The sequence below is a fragment of the Corapipo altera genome, unplaced genomic scaffold (genome assembly GCF_003945725.1).
Source record: "Corapipo altera isolate COAL_440 unplaced genomic scaffold, ASM394572v1 100, whole genome shotgun sequence".
In the NCBI taxonomy this organism is placed as follows: Eukaryota; Metazoa; Chordata; class Aves; order Passeriformes; family Pipridae; genus Corapipo; species Corapipo altera.
In genome coordinates, this window is record NW_020884952.1 from 210,289 (window position 1) to 225,792 (window position 15,504).

At 36.0% G+C, this 15,504-nt stretch overlaps 1 protein-coding gene across 8 annotated transcripts in view; it reads left to right on the plus strand.

The window, feature by feature from the left end:
• The window catches only part of CCDC73 (coiled-coil domain containing 73), a 63,539-nt gene that overhangs the window by 38,020 nt on the left and 10,015 nt on the right, over positions 1–15,504 (plus strand). For 7 of the 8 annotated variants that reach the window (XM_027663303.1, XM_027663304.1, XM_027663297.1 and 4 more), the window contains 6 exons: positions 3,097–3,225; positions 3,561–3,620; positions 6,160–6,264; positions 10,357–10,467; positions 11,986–12,117; positions 14,320–14,355. In XM_027663303.1, the coding sequence (XP_027519104.1) occupies positions 3,097–3,225; positions 3,561–3,620; positions 6,160–6,264; positions 10,357–10,467; positions 11,986–12,117; positions 14,320–14,355 (573 nt within the window). The remainder of the gene's footprint in view (positions 1–3,096; positions 3,226–3,560; positions 3,621–6,159; positions 6,265–10,356; positions 10,468–11,985; positions 12,118–14,319; positions 14,356–15,504) is intronic. The other variant, XM_027663300.1, reaches the window with a different exon arrangement.

Consider the following 15,504-nt stretch of genomic DNA (forward strand, 5'->3'; position numbering starts at 1 on the left):
GCTGAAAGAAGTCCTGATATCTACAGCACAAGCTGGGACAACTTCTAAAGCTGTTTTTATCTGCCTTGGAGACTTGACTGAACTCTAACAGCTCTGACAACTTATGGGTTCAAACTTCTTTCCTCTGTAGCCTCAGTGCTGGAGCAGGAATGACTGTCCATAGTACTAAAATCTTAATTTGGTTGTCAGCTCTTATCACAGCCATTACTTTGTCTCAGACCAGGATGATCTCACAGGTTTGTTCTTAATGGGAACATGAAGTTAGTGAATGCAATTCAACATTTATGGATAAAAACCCCCTAATCTCCAATATAATGTCTGTTATGGGTGGTGTTAAATATGTACAACAGTAGACTTGGGTTAAGTTGCAGTCTACTCTGCACAGGTTTAGTCTTCTGGGATGTCAGGAATGAAATGTTATTTGGAGAGGTTGTGGTTGTCTCTTGGCATTGCCAGCTTCAATTCCAGTTCCTAAATTTTAATGCAATGGGCTGTGGCAAAATTTCCTTTTAGGTAACAGCTGCTTTTGGATTTGAACATTTTGATATTCAATGTGGTAGGATTCTTTTCAACCACTGGGAAAACGCTTGCACTGAAATCTGGCCAAGAAAAAGGTTTCTTTCATTCTGCTGCTTAAAAAAACCAACTAATGCTGCTCAAGACCCAAAAGATGACAAAAGAGCAGCACCAATCTAGGAAGAGAGCAAAAAGATGTAGTTATAATTTTGGGACAGTTAAAGTTTGCATAAAGCATTAGCATAGTCTTGGGAAATGGTTACATCTGCCTGCCCTGGCTGCTTTTCCAGTCCTTTTCAATCTGGAAAATGTATTTATGAGCCTTGAGGTAGCGCAGAATTAAAATTTCGTATCGATCAAAACTACATTTGCCCAAAAAAAAAAAGGTGGAAGTTTTAGCTTAGATCAACATGCAATAGGAAAACAGGTTTAAGGTGCAGACAGGGTTTTTGTGACACTCTTGACTTAGGCTGGCATGAAGTGTTTTTGAAGCCACGTCCCTCAGCGTGTGCTTCTGGGAACACATCAAAGGAATGGGCTTAAAGCCTTGTCATTCATTCTTGGCACACCTCGAAAACTGATAAAATATGTTCCATGGTCAATTTAATTTATATGTTTTTGAACACTACTAGTAACTTTAATAATAAGAGAAATCTACTAAAATAAAGCAGAAACTCTGAGGGTGAAATTTTAAGAAAATATACGTAAGTATGTACGTATAAAATTATTTAATATTATTTTTACAGCTACACAGCTTGTGATTTAACTCACTCTGGAAAACTCTGCCATTGTTTCTGGTGGTCTCATTTGTGTTGGTTTTTTGGGAGTTTGTGTTGAGTTTTGGTTATTTATTGGTTTTGGCTTTTCCTGCCTACAGTTTTTTATTAGCAAATCTGAGTTTGGTTCCAGATGGATTGTACACATCCACCTGCTAATTAAAAAGAAGAAAATCCAGTCATCTTTTCTACCTCAAGGGCATGATTTACTTCATATGACTTGTTCTTTCCCCATGACAAAATAAGTAGTAAGACTTTTTTCTCCACACTGTAAAGCCTGAGTTTTGGAAAATACATGGTACCATATCCATGGCAGGCTTTTGCACCTGCTTGTGTGGCCACAGCCTGTCAGGTGTGTTCTCTCTCCCATTATTCCAGTTCTCTGTGCAGATTGGCACAGGGCACATTTTCACTTGTACAAAGTTAAAACTGCTTGCACCTTCTGCCACTTAACTGCAGGAACTCTCCCTGCCCATTTCTTTACAGAGCCTTCTAGTAAAAACAGTGCAACTAATGCATGTTTTTATTGTAAAAAATGGGAAAGAGCCTTACTAGCTTACAGAATAATTTTAAAGCGTTGCTGTCTTTGGGTTTTGTAATTGATTCTGCAATTGCACTTAGTACTTACTAGATAATTTTAGATTTATTTATGGCTAAAATACATGAAAAATAAAGCCTCTAGCAAAAAAAAAAAAAAAAGAAAAAGAAATGATTTATTTAAAAGTAGTACCTATACTTATATTTTCCATAAAACTTTGTGAATTTCAGCTACAACATAATCTTTCCTTCTTCTTTTGTGCTGTTCTATGATTTTGTCCAGAACAGTCAAAACCATTGGTGTGTGATAATTCTGTCTGTGATAACTGGAATTCCAGTTTTGTGAAGAAAAGTTAAACAGACCAAACTTTGGTTGTTAGATAAAACTATTGCCATTCTGAATGCTTGGTTCACCACTGTGGCATCATGAAGAATTCTTGATACTATCTGTGAGCAGCATTCATAACCTCTGCTGTTTGTCTGAGTAAACGTCAGAGCACTCAAGGAGAGAGAGATATTAAACAGACTACCTTGTACCAGAATGGGAGGGGTGGGGGAGAACAGGGCACAATATTTATGGCTCCAGGAACTATAAGTTGTAATTTAATGAGATCAAAGCATTTGCTGTTTATTTGCTGCACTAGGAGCTTGGAATAAACTGGTTACGAAACAGATACCAAAAACGAAAAAAAGGATGTTTAAAAGAGCACAAAGACTATAAAATCAAAGGCATCATGTTATAGAAGCTTCTAATATAAAGTTAATTTAGCATTCTCCTGAGAGTAAGTAATTAATGTTACAGGAAAAGCAAAGATCCTTCAAATTTATAGCCAGTTCCTGTTTTTACCAGATAATCACTGTTCTTCCTTTTCCCCTCCTCATTCCCAGGAACATACACAGTAGTTATAATAGTACTTTATTCCTATTATATATCTCAGTGCAGGAGGTTTTACCAATACCAACTCAATGTCCACCTCTGATATACTTCTTGGAAGAGAAAATAACAAAATGATGAAGTAAATACTTCAGGCAGAGTAAAATCAGCACAATAACATTTTACCTCTGAAAATAAACTTTTAGTCACCTGTGACGAGTTTAAAGTTTAGTGAGTCAGTCTTACAAATTTCAGTACCTCTAACTTATTCTGTTGTTTCCATGCATTATTGAAAAGTAGAGCCTGAACTCAGGATAGTTTAAAAGATTTGTCTGTGTTTTGAATAGCAATGCTATACTGGATGAACTATTTATATGTGTTTCCTGTGTTAAGGAACTGAAGAAAGTAACTACAGACTTGATAAGGTCCAAGGTCACATCTCAGTACAGGGTGGGAGAAGAAAACATCAATCTTGCAGCAAAGGAAAAACAGTTTCAAGAACTGCAGCAAAAAATCAGAATGGTATTTTGGAATTTAAACAAGTTAAATTTTTGGTGATTATTTTCTGGAAGTTATCTCTGATGTACAGATCAGTGACTCCTTTCTATTAACTCCATATACCATACAACGAAACTCTTTCCAGCACAACCTTTTCTAGGGAAGGAAATATTCTATGAATATCAGTATCATTTCATAGTTAAAAAAAATGGGTAAGAAGACATTTCAATATAATTCAATTTCTTTTAATAGCCTCATGATGATTCGCTATTTCACATTAATACAATATTACTAAGGAAAATTGACACTAATTTTAAATGCCTTTTACTGTTCTTCATACTCCTTTTTTTTTTTTTAAGGAGACTGCAGTTAGTAAAAAAATTCAAGAAGAAAACACTCACATTAAAGAAGAAAAGCTGGTGAGTCAATACAGCTTTGCTACTTTAAATAACTTAAGAACTCTGAGTGCTATATTTCATGTTTAAGTTTTTTAATTATTGTACTAAGCTACAAAAATAAGTTAAATTCAGTTATTTACTCAACAGGAATATTTTAATAGTAGTATAAGTGGGATTTTACTGCTCAGATTTTAGAAGGAGTATTACCAGAACAAAGTCTATTTATTTGACACTATTTCATTTCAAGCCTTAAATTTTTGTTTTTGAGTTCAGGTGGGAGAAACTTGGTATTCCCATGAAACAGTTGCCTCCATGTCAGCTCAGTACAGATAAGCAGAAAGGCTGGTGTAACATGCTTGTTCTGCTTTCTGGTGGCCAACAGTTCATTATTTACCTTATTATTTATTATAATAATGGTTGAAATTGGTGTTGAAACCAGGTAAAACTGGAATAATTTGTCAAATGTATGCAAAGGAAACAATGTTCCATTCATACAGAACATAAACATTTTGACTGTAAAATGCCATCTACACTTGCCTGAACAGAGTTAAGGCTCTCTTCTATTGCTAACTCAGGTATGTTCCAGAGCAAATCCTGGTGTTCAAACCAAGGTATATGGAGTCAAGTATCAAACACAACAAAAACCCCTTTGTTTCCTGCAATAACAGCATAATACACTGCTTTGCAGAATATTAAGCCTAAAAAGGGTGGTTGTTTTTTTTTCTTTTCTTGAGCAGTTGTAGAGTTTCCAGTCTACAGGGAACATGTCAGGGAAGTGTCTCATTCTTGTTCTCAGGGAAGGACAAAAGCAGTAGCTTGCTTGTGTACACACTGGAGGCTCATCCAGCAGCACTCTTCCAGTCTGTAAAACCCTGTTTTTTTAAAAAAAACACTTGCCAATAAACACAGGGGAAAAAAAAAAAAAGAGAGACAAATTCAGGCCTCATTACTCTCACAGCCCTGAATGCACTAAAAGCATTTCTGTGGAGATGCATGTAGCATAATTCACATGCATATTTGATATGTGTTATCTAAGAGGAGGACTCTGCTTTGTGTCTCTGTTTTGTTCGCTGTGAATTGCTGGGGTTGGTTTGGTAGGTTAGTTTTAACATATGGAGGAGTTTGCTGTGAGACTGGGGAGGGCTCTGGTGTAGAGATACACTTTGTGTTTTCTCCAAGAGCTTGGGTTAGAAGACATGGATTTCTGTGTTATGGAGCACTAATAATTCACCATCTGGGTCAGCTGAAACGTTGGCTTCAGTGGTTCTTGGGCTGAGGCTGGAAACGCTGTCTAAATTGTAGCTGATTTGCACTGAACTGTGTACAGAGAAGCAATCTGGTCTAGTTGGGTGAACACTGTACTAGATTTAAAAATCATGGCCAACTCTGCCACTGACCTGTCAAATGACACTCCACAGCTCTGCAGTTCAGTTTTCTACATGTAAAATTAAAGCAAACATTAAGTAAGGCTCAGTGCAAAAATATTTATTCCTGCATAAGAGTATACATGCATGAAAAACAATGAGCACACTCAAAATAATGTTTTGGTTTTTTTTTAGTAGACAGCTGTTTCTATGTATCCAATAGAACCAAAAATAGAGTAATTTGAAAGCACTTGGCAAGTATGTGAAAGTGTTTGTTTTAATAATATGTTGCTCTCAATGTATTTTGAAGCCTCTGAGCACATTCAAGACTGCCTTCTGTCTGAAACTCAGTGTTTTTTTCCTGGGCAGCTCTTCTTTTAGCAACTGCTGTAACTGTTCTTTAGGGAGTAGAGATTGCCTTGTCTGGATCATTCACTCTTGTCTTTGAAACTCTGGGAATGTGTTCTGTAGTGTTTGATACAAAATGACTCCCCCTCTCAGTTTTCAACTAACTGCAACACACTTAGCAGCACCCATGGGTTTGTAAATGCATGGCACTAATCAACTCATTATGGGTGGCTCTTTTTTTAGAATTCACTCTTCATGAAGTAACAATATACCTTCTTGATGAAGGTGCCACAAAAATTCACACAGTGACAGCAAAATCTGATATACTTGCACCATGTGATGCAAGGCTAATATGTGATAGTTCACATCTATTAGGGTTTAATTCAGGAGATACAGAATAATGTCACATAAGGGTAATCCATTACTGGAGTAATTTCTTTGGGATTTTCCATATTTTTCACAACTGAGATATGGTGACATAAAATTACTCTGTCCTGAATTGAACTCATAGTGGGGTTTGATTTGATATATTTTATTCAGATTTGCACTGAAGTGTGTTTAAACTATTAGTGGATTTCATTTTAATTATAAGAAAATCCTCTGAAAAAGAGTAAGTCATAGTAAGTCGTAATAATGTTGTCTTCTCCAAGGCAAAAGACCAGAAAAACTGGGTGTTGTTCTGATTCCTCCCTACAAACTCTTCCCCAGTGCTGATTTTGGAGTGTTTTTTTATATGCCTGATTTTGTAAACACTGACAGAAACAAAAAATAATCTAAAAGACACACATTAATGTTTAAACTCTAGAAACAAAAATCTTGATATATCCTCTTCTGTTTGTATTGACAAGGAAATTCTCAGCTCTCTCCAGTGTGTGCAGGAGCTCCTTCAGCGAATAACCCAAACGAATGCCAGAATGGAAAGTGAATTAAATGCACTGAAAGAGGAATATCAGGTCAGATTTTTCTTGATTAGACAAGCTGCTACTATCCTTTATGTAATTTTTAAGTTCAGGGCTGTTAAAGACATCTGTGTGCTTTTCAGAACTTTTGACCTCACTTCCATTGCTCCCTCAGCTCCTTAACTGTCAGCATGAACCTTGAAGCACAGGCTGTGGTTTCCCTCTTTTACTTCTCTCCCAAAAGTAAATCATGGTTGCCATTCCTAGCAGCCACTTCTGGAGGGTAAAACCAAAACATCTTTGGGCTTGCTTTCGAGTATTTTGAAATCAAATTATTTTATGACTTTTTTTTTTCCTTGTAATTTGCATATTGGTATAAATGTCTGGAAAACACTTCAAATTTCAGATTTTCAGTCATAGCTAGTGCTTGCCCTCAGTTTTATTAGAGCAGAGGGCCTAAGAAAGAGCATATCCTTGGCCCTTTCTTGCTGTGCTGTCTGGTGTCACATTTATTCTAAAGGTGGTAAATGGTCACATGGAGAGTGGGGAGTTCCAGCACTCCTTAGCTCCTCTTTCAGCACATAAAAGTAGCTCAGAACAGTTTGGATTCTACATTTCAGCAGCAGATTGGCCCACGGTGCACTAAAGATTAAGGTCATATCTGTTCCCACCAGATGTGCCATGCAGAGTTCAAGTACAACCATTAATTGGTCTGTTAATAATTATTATCTAGTATTTGTCCGTGCATGACCACAGCTGTTCCATTCTTTGGCCTTTGAGGCCAAGGTTTTGAATTAAGACAGTTAATTTCAAATTAAACTTCCAGTCTGCATGTATACTTTTGTTTCTAAGTAAATGCTTCTGTGCTAATTTTAAATAAGATTAACTTCCCATGAGTCTTACTTTGATTTTTAATAGTTGTAAGTATTTTGCCTTATGCCACAAATATAGCACTTTTGCATTTTGATTAAACAAGTAAGGTTAAAGGTGAGCTATGTTCTCCATCAGAAACTAGCTAAAATTTCTCTAGGAATTAAAAGATTAATTGAACAGTCCCTTGGCTGTAGAATTGCCTAAAGCAGCAGGATTTTCTGTAACTTCTCTTATTTATATGTTGGGTCCAGAGAAACAGCTGGATTCCTTGCTGTTCATACAGTACTGTTTTCTGGTAGAGTAAGAAGGTAATGTGCTTTTTATTTTTCAAGATCATTGAAATTACTTTGTAAATTAAACCAGCAGCTCAAGATAATTTAATTGGTATATAACCTCACTGATGATGACTTACATAATATGGGAGCCCTTTAGAATCTTTGTGTCAGCATTACTGAATAGCAGGTGTATTCTAAAAGTGCTTTTTTCTAATAGTATTTCTGAGCTATTGTTTCCCCTCTCAGATAAAGTTTATAGTGTGACTTAAATCTCCAGCTAAAACTGTAAATGGTTTCTGTGAATCTTCCCTTTGAAGACTGCACATAAATGTCTACAAGTATAGCTTGTTTTCTTCTTGTTAAGGTATGAATTGAGTGCAAGTCTCTGTTGTGCAGCCTGTTCAGGCCAAAAATTGATATCTGATTGTGATTATACTAATTCTGATTAGAGACCCTGCTTTGGTTTGGGTCTGTTTAATTTAGATTGGGGAGTTATTACTGTTTCCTGCTGTTCCAAATACAGCACAAACCATTGCTAATCACCAAAGCTTCAGTGCAGCCTTCAAAGGTAATTTCTTGCAGGCATAAGTACTTTAGATGAAATTGGTGTTACAAGACATGGATAACTAATAAGAGGTTCTTGGTTTGATGCTTAGCTTGATGTAAATATTCCTTCTTAGGCTCCACTGTGTCACTTAAGTTCAGCCAAGATTTGATCCCAGTTGAGTTTTGTGAGATGATTCTGTGCATTCTCAAAACCAAGATGTTCTCACTTGAGAATGGGAATTAAAGGATTCATAACATTTATAAAAGCACATATGAGTGATAAGCTTTCATGAGAACACATTTGGAGACATAAAAGTGGCTAGATGTTTTAATAGATGTATTTTTTTGTAAACATTATAAATACATGCATAAAATGCAGTGATTCCCTTAAACAGCATGATGTAAATCCAGTGTGATATTAAAAGTGAACGTGACAGGTTCTTGTTCCTTCCAGATGAACTCATGGGATTGTTTTGATTTATCAGAAGTGTCTGTCTTTCAGTTAAAACAGTGGTCATAAAATATTGTTGCTTTTTTATAGCTACTTGTTTGGCTGACAGTTTGATACAATTACCAGGATATTCCAGGGAATGAGACAAAGTTAGCATCTTATTTTGCATTGTCACTTTTTTAAAACATCAAATGGAACTTAAAAAATAGGGAGCTGAACATATAACTTGAATGTCTATGCACTTTCACGCCAATTTGGGAACAATTGATTTCATCTGGTCTAGAGCCTCAATATGATAAATGGGATCTAAAGCTTATGTACTATTCTTCTGCTCTGTTCCACTTCCCTGTCAAATCTGTGGGCCTTGCTCATCGAGCAAAAAAATTTCTTCAGCATAACCCAAAAACGAAAGGAGTGATTGTACAGTCCCATGGAAATATTTTTATTCTTATACTCACAAGAAATGACCATTTATTTTTAGGCTTAAGATGACAGAACACTTGCAAGGTCATATTCCAAAGGATCCTTTCTCATTCTGCCTATGCATACCCAGTGCTAGGATGCCAATGCCATTATGACTTCAGAAAAACAACTTACAACTCTTTACCAGATAACAGAATACTTGAGAATGCCAGGAATTCAGGTGTCCCCCCCTCTCTGTACGAGTAGCTTTAACATATGATCAGTTCAGGTATTTTGCCCTAAGAGCTTTGTTGTGAATAACCATGATATTCCATCTTTGAGGAGGTTGCATTTGAGATGCAAGTAAAAGCATCCTTGGAGTTAAGAGCAGGGTTTATCCAAGAGAGGAGGTCTTGGACTCCTTGTTTATACAACAGGATGAAAGATGCTACATCAGAGTGTGATTATTCAGGCTATGTATTGTTGAATTGTCTCATCTTTTTAATTGTATAATCTGTCAAAGAAGGTCCATTGTGTTCTTACACAGAACTTCTCCCAAGTGTACAGAAGTGCAAGGTAGTTTGAATTTTCCCAGTGTTAATATCTGTAAGACATATTTTTATTAATAGTGTAGCTAAATTAACGCAGGCATTTTAAAACTGATGCCAAGTGAACCAAGTAGACTCATTTTTAGGTAAAAGATTTAGTAAAAACGAATTGCTTTGGAGTCTTGCCTCTGTAACTTAACATTTTTCAAGTGGACTTTCAAAGAAGCTCAGCCGAGTCATAAATATGTAGCTGGCCATATAGCTGCATGCATTAAAGTTGTGTTTACATTATCAAGTATATAGTAGGTCATGGATGCAGTGAGTCTTTTATCTTCCATATTGTTTGCTATAAAAATGTGATAGGATAAAAATTCCAAGAGTACCTGAAATGCGTGTGAAGACACTGTTGGTTTACACAAGCTTGCTTTGATTTATCACAGTAAAGCTGAAAGAGTTAACCCCAAAATGTTGCAAGTACAGTTATGATTGTATAAAACTTAGTATTACTGTTATTTCAGTGCACTCCTATGTCAGTGATCTAATAAAAATAAATTAAAGGATAATCAGATGTATACTTCATGTTCCAGTAGATATGTTTTAGAATATAAAGACTATACGGTTTATAAGAGAGGCTAATAAACAATTTAGGACAGAAAAACTGTTCAGAAAAATAATTTTTTTCTTTCAGTATACAGTAGTTTTTTCCTTTAGGTACAGCAGGTCTAGATATGCTACATTTCATATTTCTCATCTCCTGACTTTATATTACTTTTTCAGAACATTAAAACTTATGCAGTGAAACTGAATAATGGCAAGTGTTTTTATACCCTTTTATAGCCATTTCTTTTTTCATAACCTCCCCCTGTTTCCTGTTAGCTAAACTATAAGCACCTTTCTGTTAATTTATGAAAATTATTGTTGAGATAGCACATTATCACTGATCTGTATGGCACTTCCAGCATGTTAGAAGCAAAGGTCCAAGCAACATAAAACACATCAAAATTCATTAATGTGGTATTGATTATTTTTTGGATAATTAATTTTATTGCAGGCCCTTGAAAGAGATAATGAGCTGCAAAGGGAGAAGGCAAAGGAAAATGAAGAAAAGTTCCTTAATCTTCAGAATGAGCATGAGAAAGCACTAAGAACTTGGAAAAAAGATGTAGGTTTATTAAATTAAATGTTAGAGTATTAAAAGGTTTTTGAAATAGTCATCAAGCATTTCAGGCAATTCCTAAAAGCCAAGAAAATATTGCAGAAATAATACAATAAAACCATTTTCTTTTCCAGTAACACAGATTCTTCTAGAGATGAGTATTTTTTAAAGGTAGATTTAGGTTGACTTCTGTGCTCTAAAAGGTCAGTGCTCTTCCTGCAGTTCTGATTTGACAGGAATTCTTCAGTGTGGACTGAGGGTGAAAGGGGATAAGAAAAGGTGTATGTCTTGTATGTCCTCTCAGTGAATTCACTTCTGTCTACACCTAAACAATAATTTGTCTTCAATTTGACATTCTTTCTACAACTTCATTACTTCTAAAGAGTACTTCTGTAATTATTTAATCCAAAACAATTAGCAAAACACTGTAGCTGTAAAAATTGTCTGCAATAATAAATGCTTGTTTACAAGTAGGAAAGATTAATACCTCTTCAATAAGACAAGATCTGCTTAGTGTGTGGAAACCAGACTCTAAGCAGCATTTGTTTAATAGTCTGTCTTTTTTATTTCTATGTATTTGGCACCTTCTGCCAGAAAGGTTTTGATTTTGGTAGATGGATTTCCAGGGAAGTTGTGGGGAAATAATGCAAAGTTGTCCTTGTAATCCTGTTGTCTAGGGCTAACTCATTTGAGTGCAGCCACTATGGAGATGGCTGCAACCATGAGGCTACAAAATAACTAAACTGTTCTGCTGCTCAGTTCCCTCAGAGAATTTGATGTCCCTGATTCCTTGGAGAGTTTTATACCATAGTTTCATGTATAGACACGGGATCTGCCCTGCTTATTTCTCAGGAATGTTTGCACCTATTCTTTAGAAGACTTTTTTTTTCCCGTTTTTGTATTTCTGCTATGGCTAACTAGAAATTTGATCTCTTAAAGTATAGCAGCATCACTGGTAAAGTTAACATTAGACACTGCTCTGGAGATCTTTGTAAATGAAGTGAAGGTATTTCTGTAAAATTACCCTTCTTAAAACTTGTGTTTTGGACCATCCTGCTTGTCCTAAATACAGAAATTTAATTGTGACATATTCACTGAAGAAGCATTGGATACTTGAGGCTATTTAAAGAAGTAAAGTGCCAGGCAAATTATTTGCTGTTGTAGTTTCCTGACAGTGTAGGTAGAGAATGAATGTTGACCATCATGTTTATCTTTGAGCCAAAAAAGGAAGAAAGCTACAAATACAAATCTTACTTATTTTGAGTGTTGCTACTTGCAATAAATGGTGGGGGAAAAACCCAAACCCAGTTAATAAAAGGTATAATCTGTAATGGAAATGTGCTTAAAAATTTGGTTTGAATTAAAGAGCTCAATTACTTTGTACAAAGAAATTCCTCAGCATCTATACTTTCTTTTAAGGATTTACTTTAATTTTCTGAGCTGTTGATACCATTGTAAATGCTGGTTTACATATCTGCACATGCAGTAAAATGTTTGTGCTCTGTGTACTCTCAATTATTACAGGAGGAAAACATGAGAAGAGAAATAGATACTATTAAAAATGAGCTGAATTCCCTTAAAGGACTTCATGGACATCTTGAAGATTATCATCCTCCTCAGGGAAATCAGCATTCTGAGCAAGTGGAAGATCTGCAGGTAAGTGTCTCTACCAGCTGCAGTACCATCCATGTCTCTAAAAATTTGAGAGAATAAGAGATATGACAGTTTTTATAATCTTGTCTGTCATGTCCACTGATCTTCCTTTGACATTGCTAAACCTAAAAATTTATCTGTGATATTTATCAATGATCCAAAATACCATTAAAATTTACTGTACCCAGAGAATGTTCCCCTTTCATACAGAGAGGTGCTTATATCATAGAAACCTGAGATATTACTTCATTAATAAATTTATTCATACAGTTATCTTAAACAGCCCATCTTCACTAAATCCTATTTCACAGACATATTTTGCATGCATTCTGATTTTCTCAAATCAGAAGATTCTTTTTAATCAATATGCAGGTTATAGAAGTTCTAATTTTAGTTTAAAAACTCCAACCTTTATGTCACTTAGAGCCTTTAAAAGGCACAGCAAACTCAACAGGTGATGGATATAGGAGGTGAAAGACTGTTTTATGTGGTGCAGGTTCAACTAGGATTGAGCTTGCATTGCTGGGTGAACCAAGTCCATGTTCAGCTCTGGATTCAGAGCACATATGAGAAGTCAGTTAGTGGTTAAGCACATGAAGATGGTCTTTTGGGATGAAAGGAAGAGCCCTGCAGCTCTGTGTTATCCCATGATTAAACTGGATTGCAAATTTGTATTCCAGCCTTTTATAAAATTGAAAAAACCAGGAAGAATCAGAAGCCATAAAAACCTTTCCCTGTGCAATGAGTGTATTCTCTTGTTCTGTTGAATATTGGTTATATCCTTTTTTTCATTAACTTTTCCATCCAAATAATGATTTACCCTTCAAAGAAGAGAAAACTCATTTTCAAGTATACGATTTTGCTTTCAGTATTGAGGAAAATAGGAAGACACTAGGACTGAAAAGACAGATTATTTTTTTTAGAATTAGTCTATTAATTGTCAGTAAAACTACAAACTGCAAAAATATTTTAGAATTTGAAAGAACTTAAAATAAATTTCTTCACAATGTATGTTTATAGCTCATACTCAAGCACACACAGAAGCATATCTGCTGCTTTGTGCTTAATAATGCAAGGGAAGTTAGACTTACTCATTGTGCCAAAGCTGTATGAACTCTATGAGGTATAATGCAAAGGGTGTAACTTTTAAAAATCATTGATTCCTTGAATGAAAACAAAATATCAGTTCTGTTTAGGATGCAGAATCAATGCAATCAGTTGTTCATGATAAGCAGTGCTTGTGCTTACTAAGATAACACTGTGGGGTTGAAAGCAGAAAAGCTTAAAGCTATGCTCATAAATGGAAAAAAAGTCTGAGATGTCTTCTAAATATACATCTTACACTACCTTATGGCAAATTGCCACACCACTTTGTGTTGTACAATCATTAGATTTCCAAAGCTAGGCAGGCTGGACTGAGTCAAATCTCCAGTGGGACGCTGCCAAGAAATTACAGGAGCTGCAGCAGATCATATTGATTGTACTGATTTGTGGAATTCCACCTGGTATCAGTGATGAGTCAGTGTGTAGTGAAACATAAAAGGGAAAGGGGTTGGCTGTGATTTAGATCTTGACTGTGGTTCCAGGTGTCGTAAGGAAATATGCATATATTTATTTTTACACCTAGTGCAATCTGAAATCCCTGCAATTATTTGTGGAGCACGAAACTTAGAATGTACGTAAACTTCTTCATACCGATCACCTCTGGAATAGTAATTAAGCAAAGGGCCTTTTTAAAAGAAAGATACAATATCAGACCTCATTACAGACTTGGATTGCAATTTAATTTAACCTTACCATGCTTCACATTTAGTTTAATATGACTTGTAATACAGCTGTGCACCAACAGAGAATAGGGCTACACCTACTAATGGGCTGCTGTAATTCTTTTGTGTGTATATGTACAGGGGGATCTGGTTTTGAGCAGGTTTTGAATTTCCTAGTATGAAATAATCTGTTGAGGGAAAGGTCATCTTAGGTATATGTATGTTACTTATTTAGATTTTACTAAATCACAGGCAAAAAGTTAAAATCCAGGTTTAATAGTTTTGATATTTAGGTATTTTAGTTTATGCATCTTGGACCTGTTTTTGCAGGGCTGAATGGCCATTTGAAGTTATTGAAAAGTAGGTTTATTTGACTCATCTGAAAATCTGGATAGGAATCATGTAGCCTTTATGCCTTTCTTTATCCTGTTTATTTCAGATGCATTCAGCAGTTCAGCCCATACCAACAAATGTGGTAAGTTCCACTGCAGTAGCTGTTTTATAACTGTACAAAAGAGTTATACTGTGGTGTTTGGTGTTTCTGTCTAAGGAAACAGCTCCTAGAAGCAAAAGATTATAAAAGAGTTACAGTTTTCCTGAAATAAAAAGGAAATTTCTAGTATGTGTGTTCAAAAAGCTTGAAAATATGGTGCCAAGGCTATACAGAGCAAAGAAGAAAAATTTAGAAAATAAAAAGATGTAGTACATACAATTTCCAAATCAGAATGACAGGGAAGCTGATAATAAAAGATGAGGAAAAGAGGAAGAAATTTCAACTGAAACTTCAATTTGAAGCTGGAGTATTTGGTTGAGGAGAACTATATTAGGACCCTGCTCTATTCACCATGATGACTCCTTCCCCCACATCAGCAAAGCTGGGAGCATCAGGATGTTTCTGTGACCTGTATAAAGCTGTTTCTTGCAGATTTGTGTTCTGCATCACCTACTCTGCCACCACTGCAGTAGTCCCATTTTTACCAGTGCTGTCCACGTGCCTCCCTCCATTTTGCAATACACTCTGTCCTCCCCACACATCCAGTGCCCAAGCACAGGACTTGTAACCCCCTCCCACATCCCAGCCTTCCCTCTGCAACACCTCCACTCACCCAAGTATCCTCAGCTTTTTCTCACATCTTTTGTGACTAAGCTGCCTCCCACACGTGCCTACTTTTACATCCTGTCTTTAGGGCAGGAGCCAGCACGTGCTCCTGTCTTCAGCTGCTGGACAGTTGATGATAAAAGATGCATCTCCTTTCCCTTTTATTTTGGTGGGGTTTTATTAAGTTGTTTCTTCACTATTCAGCTCCTAGTTTTCACAGAGCTTTGTTGACTGTAGCTTTCAAAAATACACAAATACAGGTGCAGTAGTGGATTTAGACAGTGATGTAGGTGCATCCTGCAGGCTTCTACTCCTGTTGAATTTGACTCAAATTTGGGTTAAAAAGCCACCTGGGAGGGAATGAGGAACTGCATTACAAGGATTGCAAATTCATGAGCCTTATTTGCTTGTGAAATTAAGTTAAAAGTCCTAGGTGGTTTGTTAGAAAAAATGGTGCTAATAGGTGTGTGTATGCACATGTGTTGGGTGTCAACAGCAATCCTGCAGGCTTTTCCTGCATGGAAT